The sequence below is a fragment of the Passer domesticus genome, chromosome 6 (genome assembly GCF_036417665.1).
Source record: "Passer domesticus isolate bPasDom1 chromosome 6, bPasDom1.hap1, whole genome shotgun sequence".
NCBI lineage: Eukaryota > Metazoa > Chordata > Aves > Passeriformes > Passeridae > Passer > Passer domesticus.
The window spans coordinates 25,264,589-25,283,422 of record NC_087479.1 but is presented as its reverse complement, the minus strand read 5'-3'; the positions used below and the strand labels follow the sequence as shown (position 1 = coordinate 25,283,422).

The following is an 18,834-nucleotide window of genomic DNA, read 5'->3' as shown; positions in this document are numbered from 1 at the left end:
GAGGCATTGTTGGATTCCTCCCCTCTTAGGACTGGGAACTGAACTGGACATTCCAGAACTGGACATTCCTACCACAGACTATTTTTGCAATGTGACAAAAGCAAATGAAACGTTAATTGGAATATTGTTTACAAGGGGAAACTGAAAGAACTATTTACATATTGCTTGGAGGAACAGTGGATCTGTAACCAGAGATTCAGTTCTTCAGTGAGAAATGTAGCTGGGAAGTCCAGCTACAAGGGTAAAAAAATTTTGGGTAAAAATCAAGCAGCCAGTCAGTGGAGTGACCTAACTGCATGAAAGCATGGCTCATTGGTCCCAGTTACAGTGGTTTGTACTAACAAAGCCCGTGGGGTATATAATCTAATCTGAGATTCAGTGCAACCATGAAAATGGAGGAAAATGGGAGAGGAGAGTAATGTAAAACATGATTAAGACTTTGCTAAGCAAATATAATTGAAGCACTTACACAGAGAAGTGGTTTGAGAGAGTGTTTTGAGCAGGTGGGAGGAATTCTCGTCTTGCATGAAGGCTTCACATCGTTCTTCCACTTCTGGAAAGCCCCTCGAACCAGAGGTGCTATTTCTCCCTTTCTCCTGGTGCTCCCTGCTTCCTCCGGCTAGGCGATGCTTCCAGCAGAGTGAGTCCTACCCTGCTAAGGGCTCTCTGTCCCCGGTCGGGGAGGGAGCCGCGGTCATTTCCAGTGGCACGCCATCTCGTGTATACGGCGGGCAGGTCTGGTCCTGCTGTCCCAGCACCGTCCTGCCGCCAAAGCCAGCCTCGGGGGCACGGGCGGTGCTGGCACGGCGCGGTGGGGCCGCCGGGGCTGCTGAGACCCCGCTGCCAGTGCGCTTGATGCCCCCAAAAAGGCGACTAGTGCTTTAGCAAACACGACTCCAGCCTTGCTCCGGCTGCCGCCAGGCTCACGGCACCCGCGAAGGGCCGGGAGCTGCATCGGGGCGGGATGGGGGGAGGTTCGGGCGCTTTTGCAGTTTGCTGTACCACACCTCAGCCTTGCCTCCCCTGGGCTCGGGAGGCTTCCCGGTGGGGCTGCCAAGGGATCAGTCATGGCCACTACGCCGAGCCGTGATTTAGCATTTTACGCGGCGGTGGCAGCCCTGCTCTTGCACTGGGAGCTCACCGCAACACCGGAGCTTTCGGGCTACTTCTGGGAAAACTCCTGACGTGGCTGTGCAGAAGAACGGGGCCAGTTCCCCGCTCCGGCTCGCTTCAGCGGAAGGATGTGCGGGGCGGTCCGTGCGGCCCGGGCAGCGGATGGAGGCACCGGTGTTCACCCACGACAGACGCTCCTGCTCCAGCCCCGTCCGGCCTCTCGGCCGAGGCGGCAGCGCCGTGACCCAGCTCGGGGTCTCTCCCCTCTCGGAGCCACTCCCGGCCCCACGCCTCTCTCAGTCTCGCAGGGCGCCGGGCTGCGCTCCCCGGGCTCCGCGCCCGCCCCGCAGCCCGAGCCCCGGCCCGCTCCGGCCGCCGCCGCCCCCCGCCGCCAGCGCCGGCCCCAACTCCTCATTGGCCGCCGCCGCCGGAGGGAGGATGACGCCGGGCGGGAGCGGGGCCGGGGGTATAAAGGCCGGGCGGGCCGGCCGTGCCGCGCTCCCGCTGCCCCGCACGCCCCGCCATGCCGCGCGGCTTCCTCGTCAAGCGCAGCCGGAGACCCGGCGGCTCCTACCGGGCACGCCCGCGGGAGCGGGACCCTGACCGGGACCCTCCGCCCACCCCGCCGCCGCCCCCGCCGCCCGGCGGGGACAGCCCCGCCGCTAGACAGGGAGCGGAGGAGGAGAAGGGCGAGGAGGAGGAGGGAGCCGTCGCCGCTTGTCCCGCGACGTGGCCGCCCGGCGGCGGCTGCGGCGGCCCCGGGCTCACCCCGCCGGAGGCTCCGGCCGCCTGGGGGGCGACGGGGCCGTGCAGCGCGGCGGGGCCGCGGGCGGCTCTCTTCGAGCGGTGCCTCAGCTCCCCCGCCTCCGCCGAGTCCTTCCCCCTGGCCGCGTCCTTCCCGCCCGCCGAGAAGCTGCTGCTGCAGCCGCGCACGCCGCTGCCCGCCCCGCCGCTGCCGTCGGTGCCCGCGCTGAAGCGGCCGTCTCGGGCCAAGGCGCCGGCCAAGAAGGGCAAGGCCACGCGGAAGCTGAGCTTCGCCGACGAGGTGACCACTTCGCCCGTGCTGGGGCTGCGCATCAAAGAGGAGGGGCCCGAGGGCCGGCCGGGGCCGCCGGCGGGGCGCACGCCGCTGGGCGAGTTCATCTGCCAGCTGTGCAAAGAGCAGTACGCGGACCCGCTGGCGCTGGCCCAGCACCGCTGCTCCCGCATCGTGCGCGTCGAGTACCGCTGCCCCGAGTGCCACAAGATCTTCAGCTGTCCCGCCAACCTGGCCTCGCACCGCCGCTGGCACAAGCCGCGTCCCGGCCCCAGCGCCGAAGGCGCCGCCTCCGCCCCGCCGGGCAAGGAGAACAGCCCCGAGCGGCGGCCCCGCGGCCCCGCCGCGCCCCAGCCGCCGCCGGGAGCCCGTCAGCACCGCGGCGGCGCGGACAGCGCCGGCGGTGCCCCGGCCGCCCCCGGCGCCAGCCCCGGCCCAGCTCACGGCGGCGCTCCCGGCCCGGGCGGCGGCCCCGGCGGGGAGGCGTTCGCCTGCCCCTGCTGCCAGAAGCGGTTCCGGCGGCAGGCGTACCTCCGCAAGCACCTGGGCACCCACGGGGCAGCGCGGCCTGCCGCCTTCGGCCCGCCGGAGCGCGGGCCCCTCACCTTCGCCTGCCACCTCTGCGGCGCCCGCTTCCCCTCGGCGGACATCAGGGACAAGCACCGGCTGTGGCACGCCGTGCGGGAGGAGCTGCTGCTGCCGCCGCCGCCCGCCGGGGTCCCCGAGAGCGGCGCGGCGGGCGGCGAGCGGCAGGGCTTCCCCTGCAAGCACTGCCCCGCCACCTTCTTCAGCGCGCCCGGGCTGGCGCGGCACGCCAGCAAGTGCCACCCGCCGGAGAGCAGGCAGGTCCTGCTGCTCCAGGTGCCCGTCCGGCCGGGCTGCTAGGCCCGCGGCCGCCCCGCTGGGACTGCTCCGAGAGCCCGGGCTAGCCGAGCGAGCCCTGGCCACGCTGTAATTCCTATGGAAAGTCGCGGCTCTCACGGCTACGACGTCGGCGGAGCCGCCCGGTGACTCCCGGCCGGTGGGTAGCGAGGCGCCGGCACGGCGGCGCGTTCGGCCCACGGGCCGCGCTGCCCGCGGCGCTCAGGCCGAGCCCCGCCGTGCAGGGAGCGCCGCGCAGCTCCCCGGCCGTCGGCACGGCCCCGGGCCCGCGGCAGCAGGCGAGAAGCCCCGGCAGCATCCGCCGGGAGGCGGGCAGCGCCGAGGCGTCGGGTGGCGGCCCACCGCCCGTACATCTTCCGTAGCGACGGAGAGAAGTACGGCTGTATATAGGGTATCTAAAGAGAGGAATTATTTTTCGTGAGAAAAGGAGCCTGATCTAGTGACCTTGTTTTAATAGCCTTAGCCCCCGAGCTTCAACATTGGTGGTGTACTCTGTACTAAGGTAGCTGAGAAGGTAAATGTTCATATTAAGTCAGTGTCAAGTCACATAATAGCTAGCAAAACGTATGGGAAATTAATCGTGCTGTCTGCTTAATTGAAATACGAGGTGTTGATCTTCTGTAGCTAAGTGCGCATCTCCTGCTTACTCTGTGTCTCTGGCCTCTAGCAACAGTGTGGTAGGCAAAACACGCGTGTCTGGCGGCTGCCCGTTCCAAAAGCTGCTCCGCTCCGTTAGTGGCTCGCTGGCGCGGCACGGGCAGCAGCCACACGGGCGGCTCGCTCCCAGCGGGCAGGCGGGAAGCGCCGGGCGCGGCTCGCCCCTTCAGGCGGCCTCCGGCCTCCCTCCCCTGCGAGCTGCGCCTTTGATGTGAGCTCCTCCGAGTCTTGTGAACAGCTGAAATTAGGACGTGAAGCAGTCTTTGGACATGTTGCTAAAGCACAGGTGATGGGCTACCTTCCTTCTCCCTAACGACACCTACCTTTAGCAAAGCAACCCGCGGTGTGTGTTCCCTGGCTTTGACAGTGCTCTGGCCAAATGCTTTCAAATGCTGTTGAATTTACCAGCTACTGACTTCAGCCAGTATTTGTTTACTTATTTTTTTCCATGAGTGCTTGTTTCTAAATGTGATAGCAGATGAGGCTAAAAATAAGGGCAAAAAAATTCAATAAAGGTTTAAAAGAAAGCTCATGCCTTTCTTGAATTCAGCAGGGCAAAGTGGGTCAGCTGGTGACTTCTAAAGAACCAAATTGATCCCAGTCACAGTCTTTGTTCTAACACTTTCTCTGACATGAGCATGTAAAATATTTCAATCTCTTGATTAGCATCTCTAAAGCAATTATTTCTGTAGTTTTATATTTTGCTACACACAACAAAAGATGTATGATGCCCAAAGGCTGCAAGCAAGCGATAAGTACTTTATGTTAAATGTGCTTCACTGACTTTTGTCATTTTAGTTCCAGAACCTGGACAAATGAATTAATACAATATAACCTAATGCAGCCAAAATTTGCTTTCCAACAAAGGAGGCTAAACTTGCAACTCACTAATATGCCAAAAATAAAGAATGTTAATTTAAGTTGTGCATTTTTCTGTCGTTTGTTGGCAACAGAGACTTAAGTAAAAATACCTGTTTATGCAATTAAATGAGTTTGCCCCTGGAGAAAGTCACTAGTTTTGTTTTTTTTTTTTTTTTAAATCATAGTTCCTCTTTCTCTCCTTGTGTAGTCAAAGATGACGGCTCCAGACCATGCAAATGTGGTGATTATTAACTGCTCCTACAATCAGCACTTGAACGACCAGCCTGCCACAGGGAACAGCCTATGCTTTGTATCACCTGCAGAGTTACATGCAATGTATTTACTAAATCCAGGGAAAAGTTTTCATTTGGGCGTTCTTGAGAACTTGTGTGTACTTTTTAATACAAAGGAAAACTAAGCTGTGTATTGCATTTAACTGCTCCATGTGGATGTAATACACAAATCTTCTATAAATTGGACTAAAAATCTAATCAGTGAATAACTAATATACAAAAGGTGGTAAGAATAATTTTATTGGATTATTAAATAGCATGTCTTCTCTTCAACCATTACAAATTTGTAGATACTACATGAATGACAATACATAATTTCTTTTTTTATTGTTGCCCATATATTTACACATGCAGTTAGTACCGATGCCATGCTACATTTTGTTAACAGCATTTTGTTGTTTACTAGACTCAAAATGTGAGCATTTAATTTTCTGTAGGAAAATACCTCTGGGTGGGTGGAACTCGTGTACAAATCTGCGCTCACAAGGTTGAAATTATTAAATTATTAGCATTTCAGGCCAGGCTCCCGGAGCATGTTCCCTTTTCTCTCCTAGTACTCATCATCACAGCAATGAACTGCTATCAGGAAAGTGTTTGTTTGGTTTTTTTTTAATGTAAGAAAAAAAGAATATACATCTAGATGAAACAGCATAATGATAACGGCTAAAACTCATGAAACTCAATGGCATTTACTATTGACACCACTTGGAAAAGCAAATATTATAAAAAATATTTGGAAGCTGAGCATAAATAGAATTTCAAGACAGTGATTTTTTTTTTTCTGGCATAGATTATCTGCAGAATTATGAAATGATACATCGCTTTATGATGAAAGGGTGCTATGAGCAAATTATTTCATTTGGATTCTGTGATACTTGAAATGCCATTGAACTATTTTATTCTCAACATAAATAATCTGTACACATCTTGTGCATTAACATTGTGACATCTGACAAAGACTTTACAAATGCAACTTCAATTTAAAATTGTACATTCATTTTCAAATTGTACATACTTCTTTCTTTGTTACAGAGAAAATTGCAATGGGGCACAATAAATATAGTGTAATCCAACAGCAGTCTCCATTTCCATGTTGACTCAAGATCAACCAGAGTTAAACCCCAAAGTTAATCATCCATAATCATCCAAGTAGGTAAAAGGTGCAGGGTACAAACGGCACTGCAAAGAAAAAAACCCGGCAGACTGGAGTTTGATAAAAAAACCCCAAAGCTAAATTAAAGTAAAATTCCAGTGTCACTGTTTAAAATAAACATACAGAACAAGAGTATGCAGGGCATGGGTGCACACACATGAGAGACATTATCCTTGAATGAACAGCGTGAGCAGTAAGAAAACCCAAAACGCGGTGAGTCGCTGCGGGAAGGTGGCCAGTGCTCTTCACTAGAAAGCTGCAGGCATCTTGCCACTTAGGACTTGTTGGCTGAGCCAGAGGAGCGGCGCAGTTTCATGGACATGCGGCTCTTGCTAGTCCGAGGAGACATTGGAGAGGCTAAGTCTGTTCCATCCACCTGTGCTGTTGCTGCTGCTGGAGTTTCTCCCGGCTGAGTCTCTGGGCAGAAGCCTGCAGAGGACAGCAAGAACCAGACGTGTCAGTGCTGCCTTCCACACTCGCAGCATGGGATCTCTTAGCAAGGGGCAGACAGGAATTTCAGTGCTGCTGTCACTGCCACAGCATCTCCTAGGCCTTTATCAGCTGTGGGTGATGGTACTGCTCATGGAATTAATAACTGCCACAAATCCACCCCTACAGAAAAGATGATTCCAGAAACCACTGAGCTATGGGACTGCAGAACCCCCTCGCTCTGAGCAATTGAGGCAGCACTGAAGTGGGCAATGTTCTCCCGCTAACCAGGAAAACAAACAGCTCCAGTTCCCTTGCAGGGATGGGGAATCATTAGTCAAACCACAACCCAGAAGAATCCAGTCTTTAATGAGAACATGAAGGTTAACAGCTCATTGCACATGAAGGGAGCTCTAGGAATGCTGCTGAAGAGGTGGAGTGAATTGAGGGCCAACTGAGAGAGCAAAATATCTTCTCCCATACCAACTGTAGTTTGTGCTTCAAAAGCAAATTCCTATAGGGCCCACAAGGCAGAAGCTTGAACAGATTGTACTAACTGGATGCACTATATGTTAACGTTTCTTTGTAAAAGGAACAAGATGAATTTGAGACAATGATGTGTAATTCATTAGCCCAGTGCCCAGAGCTATGCTCCAGTGGCCCCAGAGTCCTCACTGCAGAGTCCTCCTACAAACAGCCTGTCTCCAAATCTTCTTCCATAGATGTACAAAAGGAAAAGGAGAAAATATGAAATCAAAATTACATTCTCCTTCCCATGCTATAGAAAATTAATACTATGAACTTCCATCTATAAAACTAAACTGCGTTTTCATTAGCCATTTACAGCCACTGACAGTGTGATTGAACTCAACTACCACAGTTGCCTCTGAAGGCTTCTAACCCATATAATTTAGAGACAGAAGCCTGGTCCTGCAGGTGTCAATGGGGAAACCCCTGCGGACTGCAGTAAGCCAGAAATCACTTGCTATTTCTTCCACATCATGCTATTACTGGTAATTCTTTAAAATAATAATGCAATAATCAGAACTGAAGATCTCTCTGCCTCAGTATACATTTCACATATAAAGGACGCAAAAATCATTCAAAACTGGTCATGATTTATCTTGAAAGATTCTGCTAAAATCAAATGAGGTCATAAGGTGAGAAATCTAGGAGCAAATTTAAAAGATTATCATAAACCTGTGGTATTTAGCAATCTGGCTGTTCTTGCCTGGTACCTCACCTGCCTGCTCCAGAGCAAGAGCATGGTACTTTCTATCTTCAAACTGACATGACCCATCAGAGTGACGGGGGAGAGAAAGGGCTGCTATTTGTTCCCCAGCTGGTGACAGTAATTTTGTTCATGAACTAGGTACTTCACTGCCAAACAATCTGGAAAAGCATGATAATGCCTGACTCACTGTGCCTTACAGAAAAAGGCAAGCAGGGAAACATGCATTCGCATTTTCTGAAATTCTATCTTGTTCTGATTTTACAAGAAATTAAAGCATTTCAAATGGTGGAAATTAGAGAATAGAAAATAACCGTTGTTGTTTTGCACAGCATACCATTCACAGCTAGCGTGAAAGACCTTCCGTTTCAAGCCTTTGCCCTTTACCTTGATGTGGCCAATGCTTTCTAGTGGAGGTTTTGGAAGGAGAAGAAATATCACAGCATTTCTTTCTTTGTTGAGAATGAAGAAGTGATGAGGAAGGAGGAGTGGAAAGAAGTGAGGAAGGGGGAGGAGAAAAGATAAAAGATAACAGGTGTGAGACATGAGACACGAACCGCAGAGATTGAAGGGTATTAACAGATGAGCACAGAAAACGGAATTTCGAATTTCATTATGCAATTGCTGCTCATGCTACAGGTTAAAGAGAGTGATGAGTTAGTTATGTGCAATGAAGCAACAGCTCTGAAATACGGCATCATACTTACCAACTAAGCATTACAAGAAAAAAAAGGAAGGGAGAGAGAAAGAAAAGAATTCTATAACATTATCCAGATCCAACAACCTTATTAATAGCAACTGAGATACATCCTAAACACTGTCTGAAATACTTGCTTAACATCGGTGAAAACAGGTAAATACTCATACACATACACACAACTGATAAGGAAAAACAAATGGCAACTCCATATATGGCTTCTGTTCTCCAGGTGTTTCACAGTACTGAATACACTAAAATTATAGCCAGTCTTAACATGACACTCCTGAAATCACATAAAGAAGCAAAAGCAGCTAGTTTTAAGTTAGTCTGCATTGAAGGGTTAAACCCTAGTGTGAAATTTTATCATGAGTTGTTGGATAAAGGAAATCTCAGTCTGCCCCATTATTTCAATTAAAAATATTATTCCAGTAGTAGCTTAAAACTTTTTTTCTAATTCCTGTGGACAAAAGCACAGATTCACATATAACAACATTTTTTAAAAGAAACTTAGAGCTATTGAAGAACAGAAGTCATGTAAAGTGATTTTCACATCTGAACATACCACACCAGAAGAGTGAAGAACACCACCACTTAAAATAGATTTTAAGTCTGACAGAAATTAATTAGTAACTAAATTTCTTTGGATTTTAGATAAGCATATATATACATACATACGCTCATACACACATGTGGATATTAAATACGGTATATAAAAATGTGCAGGTTTTGCTTCCCCTTCAGAGTTTTAAAATTTTCAGTATAACATGCTATTATCTTTATCTCTCTCCACAATTGTCCTGGTCCTGGTCAGGATGGGGTAATTTTTGCAGTAGCCAGGAGGGGGTATGGCTAGGACCTGGAGGTTATTCTATACCATCTTGAGCCATTTTCTGGGGAAAGGCTCACTTCTGGGTCAGTGTAGTGTGGTGGAGGGCGTGGTGGGGTATTATTGTGAGGGGATTCGCCTCCTACATCAAACTGTTTCTTGTATTTTATCTACCTCTTTCTTGTACCCTCTGTCATTAGCACTGTTGTTACTGTATGTTTTCTTATCTCATTTCTGTTTCCAGTAAAAATTGTTCTTATCTCTTGAGCTTTACCTTTTATGCCTCCAATTTTCTCCAGCCTGCTGAGAAGGGGAGTGATGGAGCAGCACATGGTTACAGTGGGAACATGGAATTGGAGACTACCATTCCTAAAACACAACAGCCTTCTTTGGTGCCCAATGTGAGGCACCAAGGGCTGAGACAACAACAGTTCTGCCCAGAGTGAGTTGAAAACAAATTTGATCTGATTTGATTTGTTGCATTAGGTCCAGACCTACTGGTCACAATGTTGCTTGGTCTGCTCGTGTGGGTATATTAATCCTGCCTCAAGAAAAGGCAAACCCATACATGGGATTGTTTTTGCTCAAGGACATGGGTGCACTTGGGACAGGAAAACACAATGTGTACCTCTAGGGAATTTGATTTTTGGGTTAGAACAGTCTGTAATGATGAATTGTATAAAAGTGGTTGCTGAATGGCACTGTCACTGCATGCCAGAACTACTGTGGACAATGAGTATGAACTGCTCCAGTTGTGAGCCCCTGGTGCAGCTAGCAACCACCTGACAGCACACCAGCCCTCCTGCCCTGGAAGATGTCTAGGATGGACTGAGCCCACAGTCATCGACTAAAGGAAATCAACAGACACCTTGGAGGGATGGTCACTGCCTATGGAAATGATACTCGTGTTTATGTATTTATGAAGATGAAGATATATGTATGTAGTTGGCAGGTGTAGGATCTGGGCATGATGGAGATGGTATAGAATAAGGGGCAGAAAATGTCCTGGCTCTGGCCAGGACAGGGTTGATTTTTGCAGCAGGCAGAAGGCAGCATGGCCAGGACACATAGGTGATTCTATGCAACTTTGTGTCATTTTCCAGGGATGGAGGAAGGGCTCCATGGCAGAAGGAGCAGCTGGATATTGTTAGGGATGGGGTGTGGCTGTGTCCACGTGAATTGTTTGCCTCTTTCTTGTACCTTCTCTCATTAGTATTGATGTTGTTGTTGCTGCTGTTCATTTTCTTATCTTATTGCTGTTTCCAGTAAATTGTTGTTATCTCAACCTGTGCCTTTAATGCCTCCAGTTCTCTCCAGCCCGCCAAAGGAAGGGGGAGTGATCAATCAGCATATGGTTTGGAATGGTTTCAGTGGGAACACTGAATTGGAAAATACCATTCTTAAACCACAACAACAAAATATTTAGTTATCCAAAATACAAAAATATAAAAATAGGGTTATATATGACTTTATATAGGGTTATATATGGCTTTATGGACAAACAATGTGAAGTCAGAAAGTGCTATAAAATAAACAAAGTAGATGTCTTTGGATTTTTAAGAGGCAGAAAACATCAGAAAGTGATCCATATTTTTCTCCTCTTAGATTTGACAAGTGACAAATACCATAGCCTGATCAGCTATGATATTTTGGGGCTATAATGCAAAGCCATTTCAATTGCTTCTGAACTAGGAGGTGGGTCAACAAAGTTGAAATGCGACATTTACAAAGTCCATTTGAAAAATTTAGTATTTTCTAATGATAGTATGTTGGTTATTTGACTCAAAAATAAACTATTTAAATCTAAAATGGAATCCTAACTACACACAGACTAATTTAGAAATGAGGTGAGATGGAGGAATCTGGAGGTATAGAACATATGCACTGCCATGACTAATCTTGCACACCAGTTCTGACTTTCAAAGGTGAAAAATTCACCAAGGAGAAGCATGAAAGGGTGCTGCATGGTAAGACTACTCTCAGTTCTTCTGGTTTTATCACACCTTGTTGTCTGGATCAGCACTAGCCCAAGTGCTATGTCAGTGAATGACCATAGGGGAAAATAATTTGTGCATGTTGGTAAATTTTGATGGTCTTCTGAGATACTTCAGCATGTCCCACCTGACCTTCAGGGAAGAGGGCAATAACTTTTGTGTATCTTGTGCCCTTTGCCACTCTTACATATTTCAGTCCAAATCTGGCCAAGTTGTCCATCATGCTCAGCAGCCTTGCTAGAATCAAGTCAATTAAGTCTTTCACTAATTTTGTGAAATGAGGAAAGGAAGTGAGAAGCAGGCGTAGAAAGACTGCAAAAGCAGCTGCAAAGCAAGGCAAAAATGTGACGAAGAGATGGTCTAAAGACCTAGGAGACCAGAACTGGGTAGAAGAGATAGAACTAAGAGGTATGAGAAAGAAGACAGCATAAAAAGATTAAGTTTATGACAAAACAGCAGCCAAGACCCTGTCCAGTGAAGAATGCTCTTCAGAGCCTAGCTGGAACCACGTGTGTAAGATAAGCCTACTTCTCTCTGCCAAATAACAGTGAAACCCACTAGCTAAATTCCCAGTCTTTCCACTACTGGAGACTGAGGCAGAGCTAAGAGAGCTTACCATTCCTACAAACTGCTGTCCTATCTCAGCCTGCAGGAGGTGGTTGCTCTAGAGGTTGCAGTTTGCTTATGTATCCTGGGGCTGTTAATCAGTGTTATAGAAATTCTGTTTTGCCCTATACTTTAAAACAAAAATGGAAGTAATTACACAAGGCAAATGTCATAATAAAGTAAAAAAAATTAAAAAACTAGGAAGTGTCAGGATTAAAATTTTTCGCCCCCTTGTGTGTAAGCATGGGATGCTTTATAATTGAACAATCATACTATTTTTTTCAGTAGACCCACTTCATTAAATGTAGAAAGTTGAACTGTTTGGGTTTTGAGCAGTGCACACTGAATTTACTGTCTCAAAGTGCTGAGTGTACCTTCAGTCAAGTGGTTGACTTTAGGACAATAGCTCAGAAATGCGTAAGGTTTCAGCTTCAGCCATTCCAATATGAATTCTTTGGAAAAAATCACTAAGATTTGAGGTTTGCTCTGATTTGGAATAAAAAGAGAGTCCTAGGTTTGTACTTGAGAAAGGATAATGAGAAATTCTTCCAGCCCTTCCAGACACAGAGCCTTCACTTCTGTATTTCAGCTTCACTTTCAATCACAAGCCACCACCACCAAGTGTGACTCAGATCCTTCGACAGTGACAAAATCCCCATCATTCTCATCTGTGAAGGGGTGGTACAGGGCCAAAAAGATTATTAGTTTTAACTTTTCACACCAAGAAAGCAGCAGAAGAAAATACAAGCTACTGAACTAGATTTTTAAATGCGCAAAGCTGAAAGCATCATTACCTCTACATTCCCCTGCTTCCCTGACTGTACGGTGGCAACCCTACTTAGTCTTACTCTGGGAGAGGGGCAGCAGAACTGTTCTGAATGCAGGCTTGAAAATGCAGGAATGATTGCTGGGACCAAAAAGCCTGATGCTTTTGTTACAAGGAATATATTATGAATGTAGAGAGGCCTCTTTAGAAATTTACTGTAATAAGGTACTAGTCTTAGTAGGAAGAAAGGGAACAAAAGAAGACAGAAAAAAGGAACCTACGACATGAGTACATTTAAAAGATCAGAATCTTAGCATCATGAGGTCAATATGCCCTTCAATATAATTGAGCTTATCATTGACAGTTCCCTCAACCTATCTCTGTTGTCACAGAGATCTGGTTCACTCAATATCTGCATAGGACGTGTTACCCTATTTAGCAGAGTATTTGCAGTTACTCAATGTAACAGAAACAGCACAAGGTAAAAAACACAAGAGGCAACTGAATTGCATTCTGTGATTAAGTAAAGGTAAATCTCAATTTCTTTAAATGTACACATTCACTATACTAGTCAGGTTCCTACACATGGGAAGGTGGATTTGTCAGATATTTTGACAGGGCAAACTAAGCTTCTAGATAAAACAGCAGCTGCCACAATCACATTGTACTGAAGAGCAGCCACAATAAAAAAGGAAACAGCTTTTGCTGATGTCTGAGCCTTTGATAAAATAAGTCCATCTGAAAACAGTTTGTTACTGAATGGCATGTTCTCTATTTGCTCTGATTCTCATAGCTCAAATGAAAAAAAATGGCCAATGGCATCACAACAACAACAAAATGGTAACACCTGGTGATGGACTGTAGCAGACTCATAGTTTCTAAGATCTTTCTTAGATGAAAAAATGTATTTTCAAAAGAAAAAAGAGAATATTTTACAAAATTAAACATATTCAGAAGAGATCATGATCCAATGAAAGAATTATATCTGTAATATCTAAAATGTGGATTTTTTTCTTAGTCTCTTCTGGTCAATAATTTTTTATTAAAAGAAGCCCCATACAGAAATGAAATATTTTGCATTTTAAAAAATGTGATGTATTCTTAGAAGCTGGTTAGAAATTTTCAGATGACATGGACACATCTGGTTGGGAGCCTGCAAGGTTTTGTCTGAGTAACTCTGAGGGTGATGAATGCATGTGGATTCCCAGGCATCATTCCTGTGTGTAATCCTGGCACAGTTCAGTGCTCTGTACCTCTTTTAAGAAATTCACCTGTTGCAGGGCCCCTGGAAATTTAGGGGTATCAATTTTTTCAACAGCACTGCTGGTGAACTCTTCTTTGGGATCACAGTCCCTCAGAGATTTGGGTCATCTGCAGCATGGTGCCTCACAGGTCTGCCTCTGCTGGAACTGGAAACCAGTGGTTTCCAGGCTGACCCCAAGCCCTGGGGTGCCCTTTCTGGCAGGTGACTGCAGCGTTATTTCATACCCGCCTCAGCCTTTAGGATTTGTGCCCTCCAGAGTCAGCTTGGAGGCAGATGGTTCAGTGCTGCTCCAGGCACTCTGTGCTGGAGCTGAGTGTCACAGTTCCAGGAGCCCGGGACAGGGATCAGGCTGCAAGCAGGACTGCCAGAGCCTGGCAGATGTGGGGCCAGGCTGACTGACTCTGACGCTGGCTCACATTTGCTGCATGTCTGTCCTAGGAAGCTCTGGCTGCTCCTGACACTGATGGCTCGGTCACTTCCACTGCACAGTGCAAGGTCCAGAAGAATGTGGCTCCCAGGACAGGACACCATGTTTCGTGGTATGCACACACACACATGCATGTGTGCAGATGTGAAACACATCACAAGCTCCTATTAATGAGATTCCTACAGAAAATTATTAACTTTGATAGAAACGTTAAGTTAAAACCAAGTCTCTAAAAAATCATAATCCCCTTTCAGATCATGCTAGAGAACACCAACTTTAAAAGAATGCAGGAATTGCCACTATAGAGAAGTGTACTCTGATGCACCAAACTAGTACAGAAAAGCAGTCTTGCTTCACCCTGAAAGAATGAATTAGAGGAAGAGGGCAGAACGACTTGGCTTGGAATGAGACTTCTTAAAAGGAATGGGCAGAACTTCAACAAGTGCACTAGAATATAGAATATATATATATACTAGCCATACAAAAGTGTCTGGTGCTGAATATTCACTAGGTCCCTTGACAGGAAATGTGGTAAGGACTGGTATCCCTGGTTATTGTTTTTAATGTTTGTTTGTTTTTAATGTTTCTAGTTACAGATTTTTCCTATTCAAATGTTTTCATACTTTAAATTATGTTACTAATTTTTATACTGCTTTAATTAATTACTTACTTTTAATTTTACCTTTGGTCTCAACTATTTCCATTAGCATAATTATACCACTTATTATACTTTGAAACTGCACCTAATTTTTAGTTATTGTTTGTATTTTAAAGTAAAGGAGCCTCAGCATTTTAACATCTCTCAGTCATTCTTTTTGTAGTCCTCTCATAATTCTTATATAATTCAGAATTGATTTCAGTATATATTTTGGAATTGAGAAACAAATTTTCAGATAACAACTTGCCAAACTATTCTTACAAAATTTATTTCATTTAGATTTACAGTTTTTCCATGGAAGCACTTTGATTATCATTAAATAAGGTTTTTCTGAACAGGGGATTTCAAGTGTTACACATTCTTCTTCTCCATCTCTCCTAGGTTATCACTGCAGAATGTCTTACAACATCAATGAAAGACAGTACAGGGTACAAAACACACCACTGCCATCCAGTACTACTTGTTCATGCTGAGAAACAAAGGTCAACACAATAAAGTGTTACTCATTCAACAACTGTCTCTATCATTAGTTACCTTAATCCCAGAACCAGTGTTAGTGCTTCATGCAGACCTGAGGTTAGTAAAAGACTAAAACTTTTAGAAGATGTAGTGGTCATTTCTCAATCAGTGTGAAATTCTTTTTAGTGTGAACAAGGGCAACAAGGAAAGTTTGCATACAATTTGGTTACAAGCTTAGTGCTCTAGTAAAAGTAAGAGGAACAAAGGGTTTTTTTGGACACTTTGTCTTACCTTCAGATAAACAGAACTGATATTTAATGATCTAAAAAGAGGGGAAATAAAATAATAAAATAATCATAAGGAGTTCAAGAAATGTCAGAACAGGAAGGCCTTGAGTTACTCATTTTCTTTTACCGATTTTCTTATTAGTAACAAAAAAATGCAGCATCCTCTTATAAAACAGGTATTTTACTGGAAAGTAAAAACTACCTTAAAACCAACTTTGTGACTAACAACATGGGAACAAAATTAAGATTGTGAGGCTCAGATTTTCTGTTTAAAACTATACATTCTAAACATGTAGTGAGCCTTGAAACTTTCTTATGAAGGTGTACTTAAAAATGTTTCTACCTGAACCAGCCTAGATTACAGTACCAACGTTTCCAAGCAGACTTTATACAGGGGATCATGATAAAATTTGCTGTAAAAATACAGGGTCTGGTTGCTATACTAAAGCATCTTGCCAAATCTTAATGCTAGGTATTGGCTCATGATGCCAGAAAACAGAATGAAGATTTAAAGTCTACTTTAATGCTTGCCCATGTTCTCAAGCATGTATGTTCTTCCCAATTAATGGTAACTCTTCATGATGTGCAAAGGTCTAAATTTTTAGTCTTTATAAGTAAGGATACTGCATTTGAAGTTTAAGATTTTATAAGAACTGTTTGTTACTTCTTACCCGTCTCTGAGGGCAAATGGTGATAAGGTGCTGGGCAGAAAACCTGAGCAGCAAAATCTTCAAATGTTGTAGGCTCTAGATGATGTTGAACAATTGTTTGAAGGTATCGTGCTCTCTCCTCATAACTGAGTTAGCCAAGAATTAAGGATGAATTTATATCATCTACTGTAACTGCTAAATATCATTGCCTAGTAATTCAGAATTCTTGTTTTTGTTAAATACATACAACATATTTCAGTGTACACACTTATTTTTAATTCTTTATATGACTGTGATATTATCTGATGCATTGACAAAATATAAAGTATAAGATACACATGATTAATGTAAACCTTATGGTTCAACTGTATTCTTTTAATGTCTGATGCAGAACTTCCTGAAATTGTTTACAAATAACAACAACTTAAGTACTCTCTTAAATAACTAATTTCCTGTATTCCAGTCACAATTAAATACGAAAACATTTCAATTTTCAGGAGATGTAGCATGAAACATACCTTAGCATTAACAAAACAAATTACTTTACACTTTTCCATAATAAACTGCTTTCATAATCCCTAAACACACACACATTTAAGACAAATATAGTGAATTTTCAGTATTGGGAAAAACACCTTCTCAAATATGTCATTAAAACAAGCAAGAATATCTGTAAAGAATCCACAGGACCCTTAAATACTGGTTAAGAGGGTGTTGGCAGGGCACTGATAGTAAAATACTGTACTTCTTATTTTTTCCTGTGTTCTCCCCCTCCAATATTACTGACAAGGGACTGGTATCTTGAAGTGTTGTTGTTTTTGAAGAACCCTCTCCACGCTTCTTGTTCCAGCAGGCCCGATTGTGCTGTAAGCACAGAGAGAGCGAGAAAAAGAGAGAATATTTCTGCTGTTCATGAAAGCAACTATGGAAATGGCTGTCAAAATGTAGAGCAGCAGGCAGCAACATACAATTATCAAGAAAAACCACCATGCTGACTTCATGTTGTATAGTTGCTGAACTGAGAAATCAGTTAACCTTTTCTCACACAACTTTCAGTCCTCCAGCTGGACTCAGTATACCAAATGAGGGAAACCTTCTCCAGCTATCTTACACAAACACAGAATGATCAGAAATTTTCCCGGAGATTTACACTTGTACCTACTTTTTCTCATATTTTATTTGAAGATAGTGACATAATTTTCTCCTTACATAGTTCTGTTTTCCAAAAAAATAGCCCAAACAAATCAGCATGCTGTGGAGGAATGCACTCAAAATAGGTTTCTTTAAAATTCTGGGGTCTTATTTCAGGTCTGCTGGTCTTTTTGGGGGAATCAGTGAGGAAACTATCTTTCTGACTTAATTTCAGCAGCTGTGAAATGGAGATAATGCTCACATTGCACATATTTTTTATCAATCCGAACATAAAAACTGTATTACATGTGATAAGCATTTTTAATTACTAGTGATAACATTTAATATAATGACACTATTTTAAGTTATGATAAGCAATAAAATTCCCAACACCCAATGAAACAATAATCTTCATATTATCTTACAAAACTATATTTCTACAATTACAGAACTTTTCCTACACATTTTTTGCCAATTTTTCTGTAAAATATTTACTGCAGATTTTACAATCTGTCTAAATATGAAAAAATACAGAGAATATATTATCTAGAAACAAGTTTCAGTGAATAAAATTATTTCTATAATATCTCCTTAGACCATAACTTGGTTACATAGTGAAACTGGGAAACAGTTTTCCCTCCAAAATCTGTACTCTGAATTCATTCTGAATCCAGAGACAGCTGAACCACAGCAGAAGCCTTAGTTTGGAGAAGCTAAAATAGAAGCACTGGGACAAGAGAAAAAAAAAATCTCCCATTGTAAGGATTCTTAGGTTGGGGGATAAACACAGTATTGAGCCTGAACAGAGGACAGTAATATAGCACAGTTTTTAAGAGGCTATGTATAAGTGGTAGAGGATGAAACTGATGGTTGAAGTCTAAATAATACTACGTATCTCACAACTTGTTGAAAAGCACTTTTTTTTCATTGGGGGAGATTCACAGCTGCTGAATTTTCTGCAGTTAATAGAGTCCTTTGATTCACAGCAGTGCCCCTTGCACAAAAAATACTGGCCTTTGTGTATTACCAGAAACTAATTTTCTATTTGGCTGAAAAGGGAAAAATGGGGTTATTGCTTCTCCCTCCTACAGAGCTTTTCATTATGCCTGATGCACTCAACTTCTAAGCTCTTCTGAGAAAAAAAAAATAACTGAAGAGGCAAGAGGTAGAAAAATGAGCTTGTTAGCACATTAGAAGTGAAGTATCTTGGTGGGCCCTAGAAATTCCCAGTGGTGTGTTAACTTATCACTCTATGCATGCTGGCACTGATAGTCTCCCAATTGATCACTCTCTTTTCGCACCAAAGGTGCTGCCAGGAAGCAAAGGCTGAAGGCCCACAGGAGAGCAGGCTGCTATCAAAACAAGCTGTTTTTGAAAGTCTGCTTGAATGGGTAAAATGCTTCATGAAAAA

General features: G+C 44.5%; 2 protein-coding genes across 11 annotated transcripts in view; one reads left to right on the top strand and one right to left on the bottom strand.

Moving 5' to 3' along the window:
* The first annotated feature begins 623 nt into the window (after nt 1–623).
* INSM2 (INSM transcriptional repressor 2) lies at nt 624–5,915 on the top strand. The gene has a single exon (XM_064423946.1). It carries the CDS (start codon nt 1,637–1,639, stop codon nt 3,032–3,034), a length of 1,398 nt encoding a protein of 465 aa, XP_064280016.1. The 5' UTR covers nt 624–1,636; the 3' UTR covers nt 3,035–5,915.
* The window catches only part of RALGAPA1 (Ral GTPase activating protein catalytic subunit alpha 1), a 129,979-nt gene continuing 116,211 nt past the window's right edge, over nt 5,067–18,834 (bottom strand). For 4 of the 10 annotated variants that reach the window (XM_064423934.1, XM_064423937.1, XM_064423942.1 and 1 more), the window contains 3 exons: nt 16,314–16,438; nt 7,993–8,107; nt 5,067–6,424 (listed from right to left, as the gene is read on the bottom strand). In XM_064423934.1, coding sequence (XP_064280004.1) covers nt 6,328–6,424; nt 7,993–8,107; nt 16,314–16,438 — 337 coding nt within the window. In that variant the 3' untranslated portion in view covers nt 5,067–6,327. Of the gene's footprint in view, nt 6,425–7,992; nt 8,108–11,939; nt 15,468–15,646; nt 15,678–16,313; nt 16,439–18,834 lie in introns of those variants that run through there. The other 6 variants (XM_064423935.1, XM_064423945.1, XM_064423943.1 and 3 more) reach the window with 4 other exon arrangements.

What these genes read in the sequence shown, in the direction of transcription:
- INSM2 (XM_064423946.1), top strand. Translation starts at nt 1,637, where the DNA reads ATGCCGCGCGGCTTCCTCGTCAAGCGCAGCCGGAGACCCGGCGGCTCC.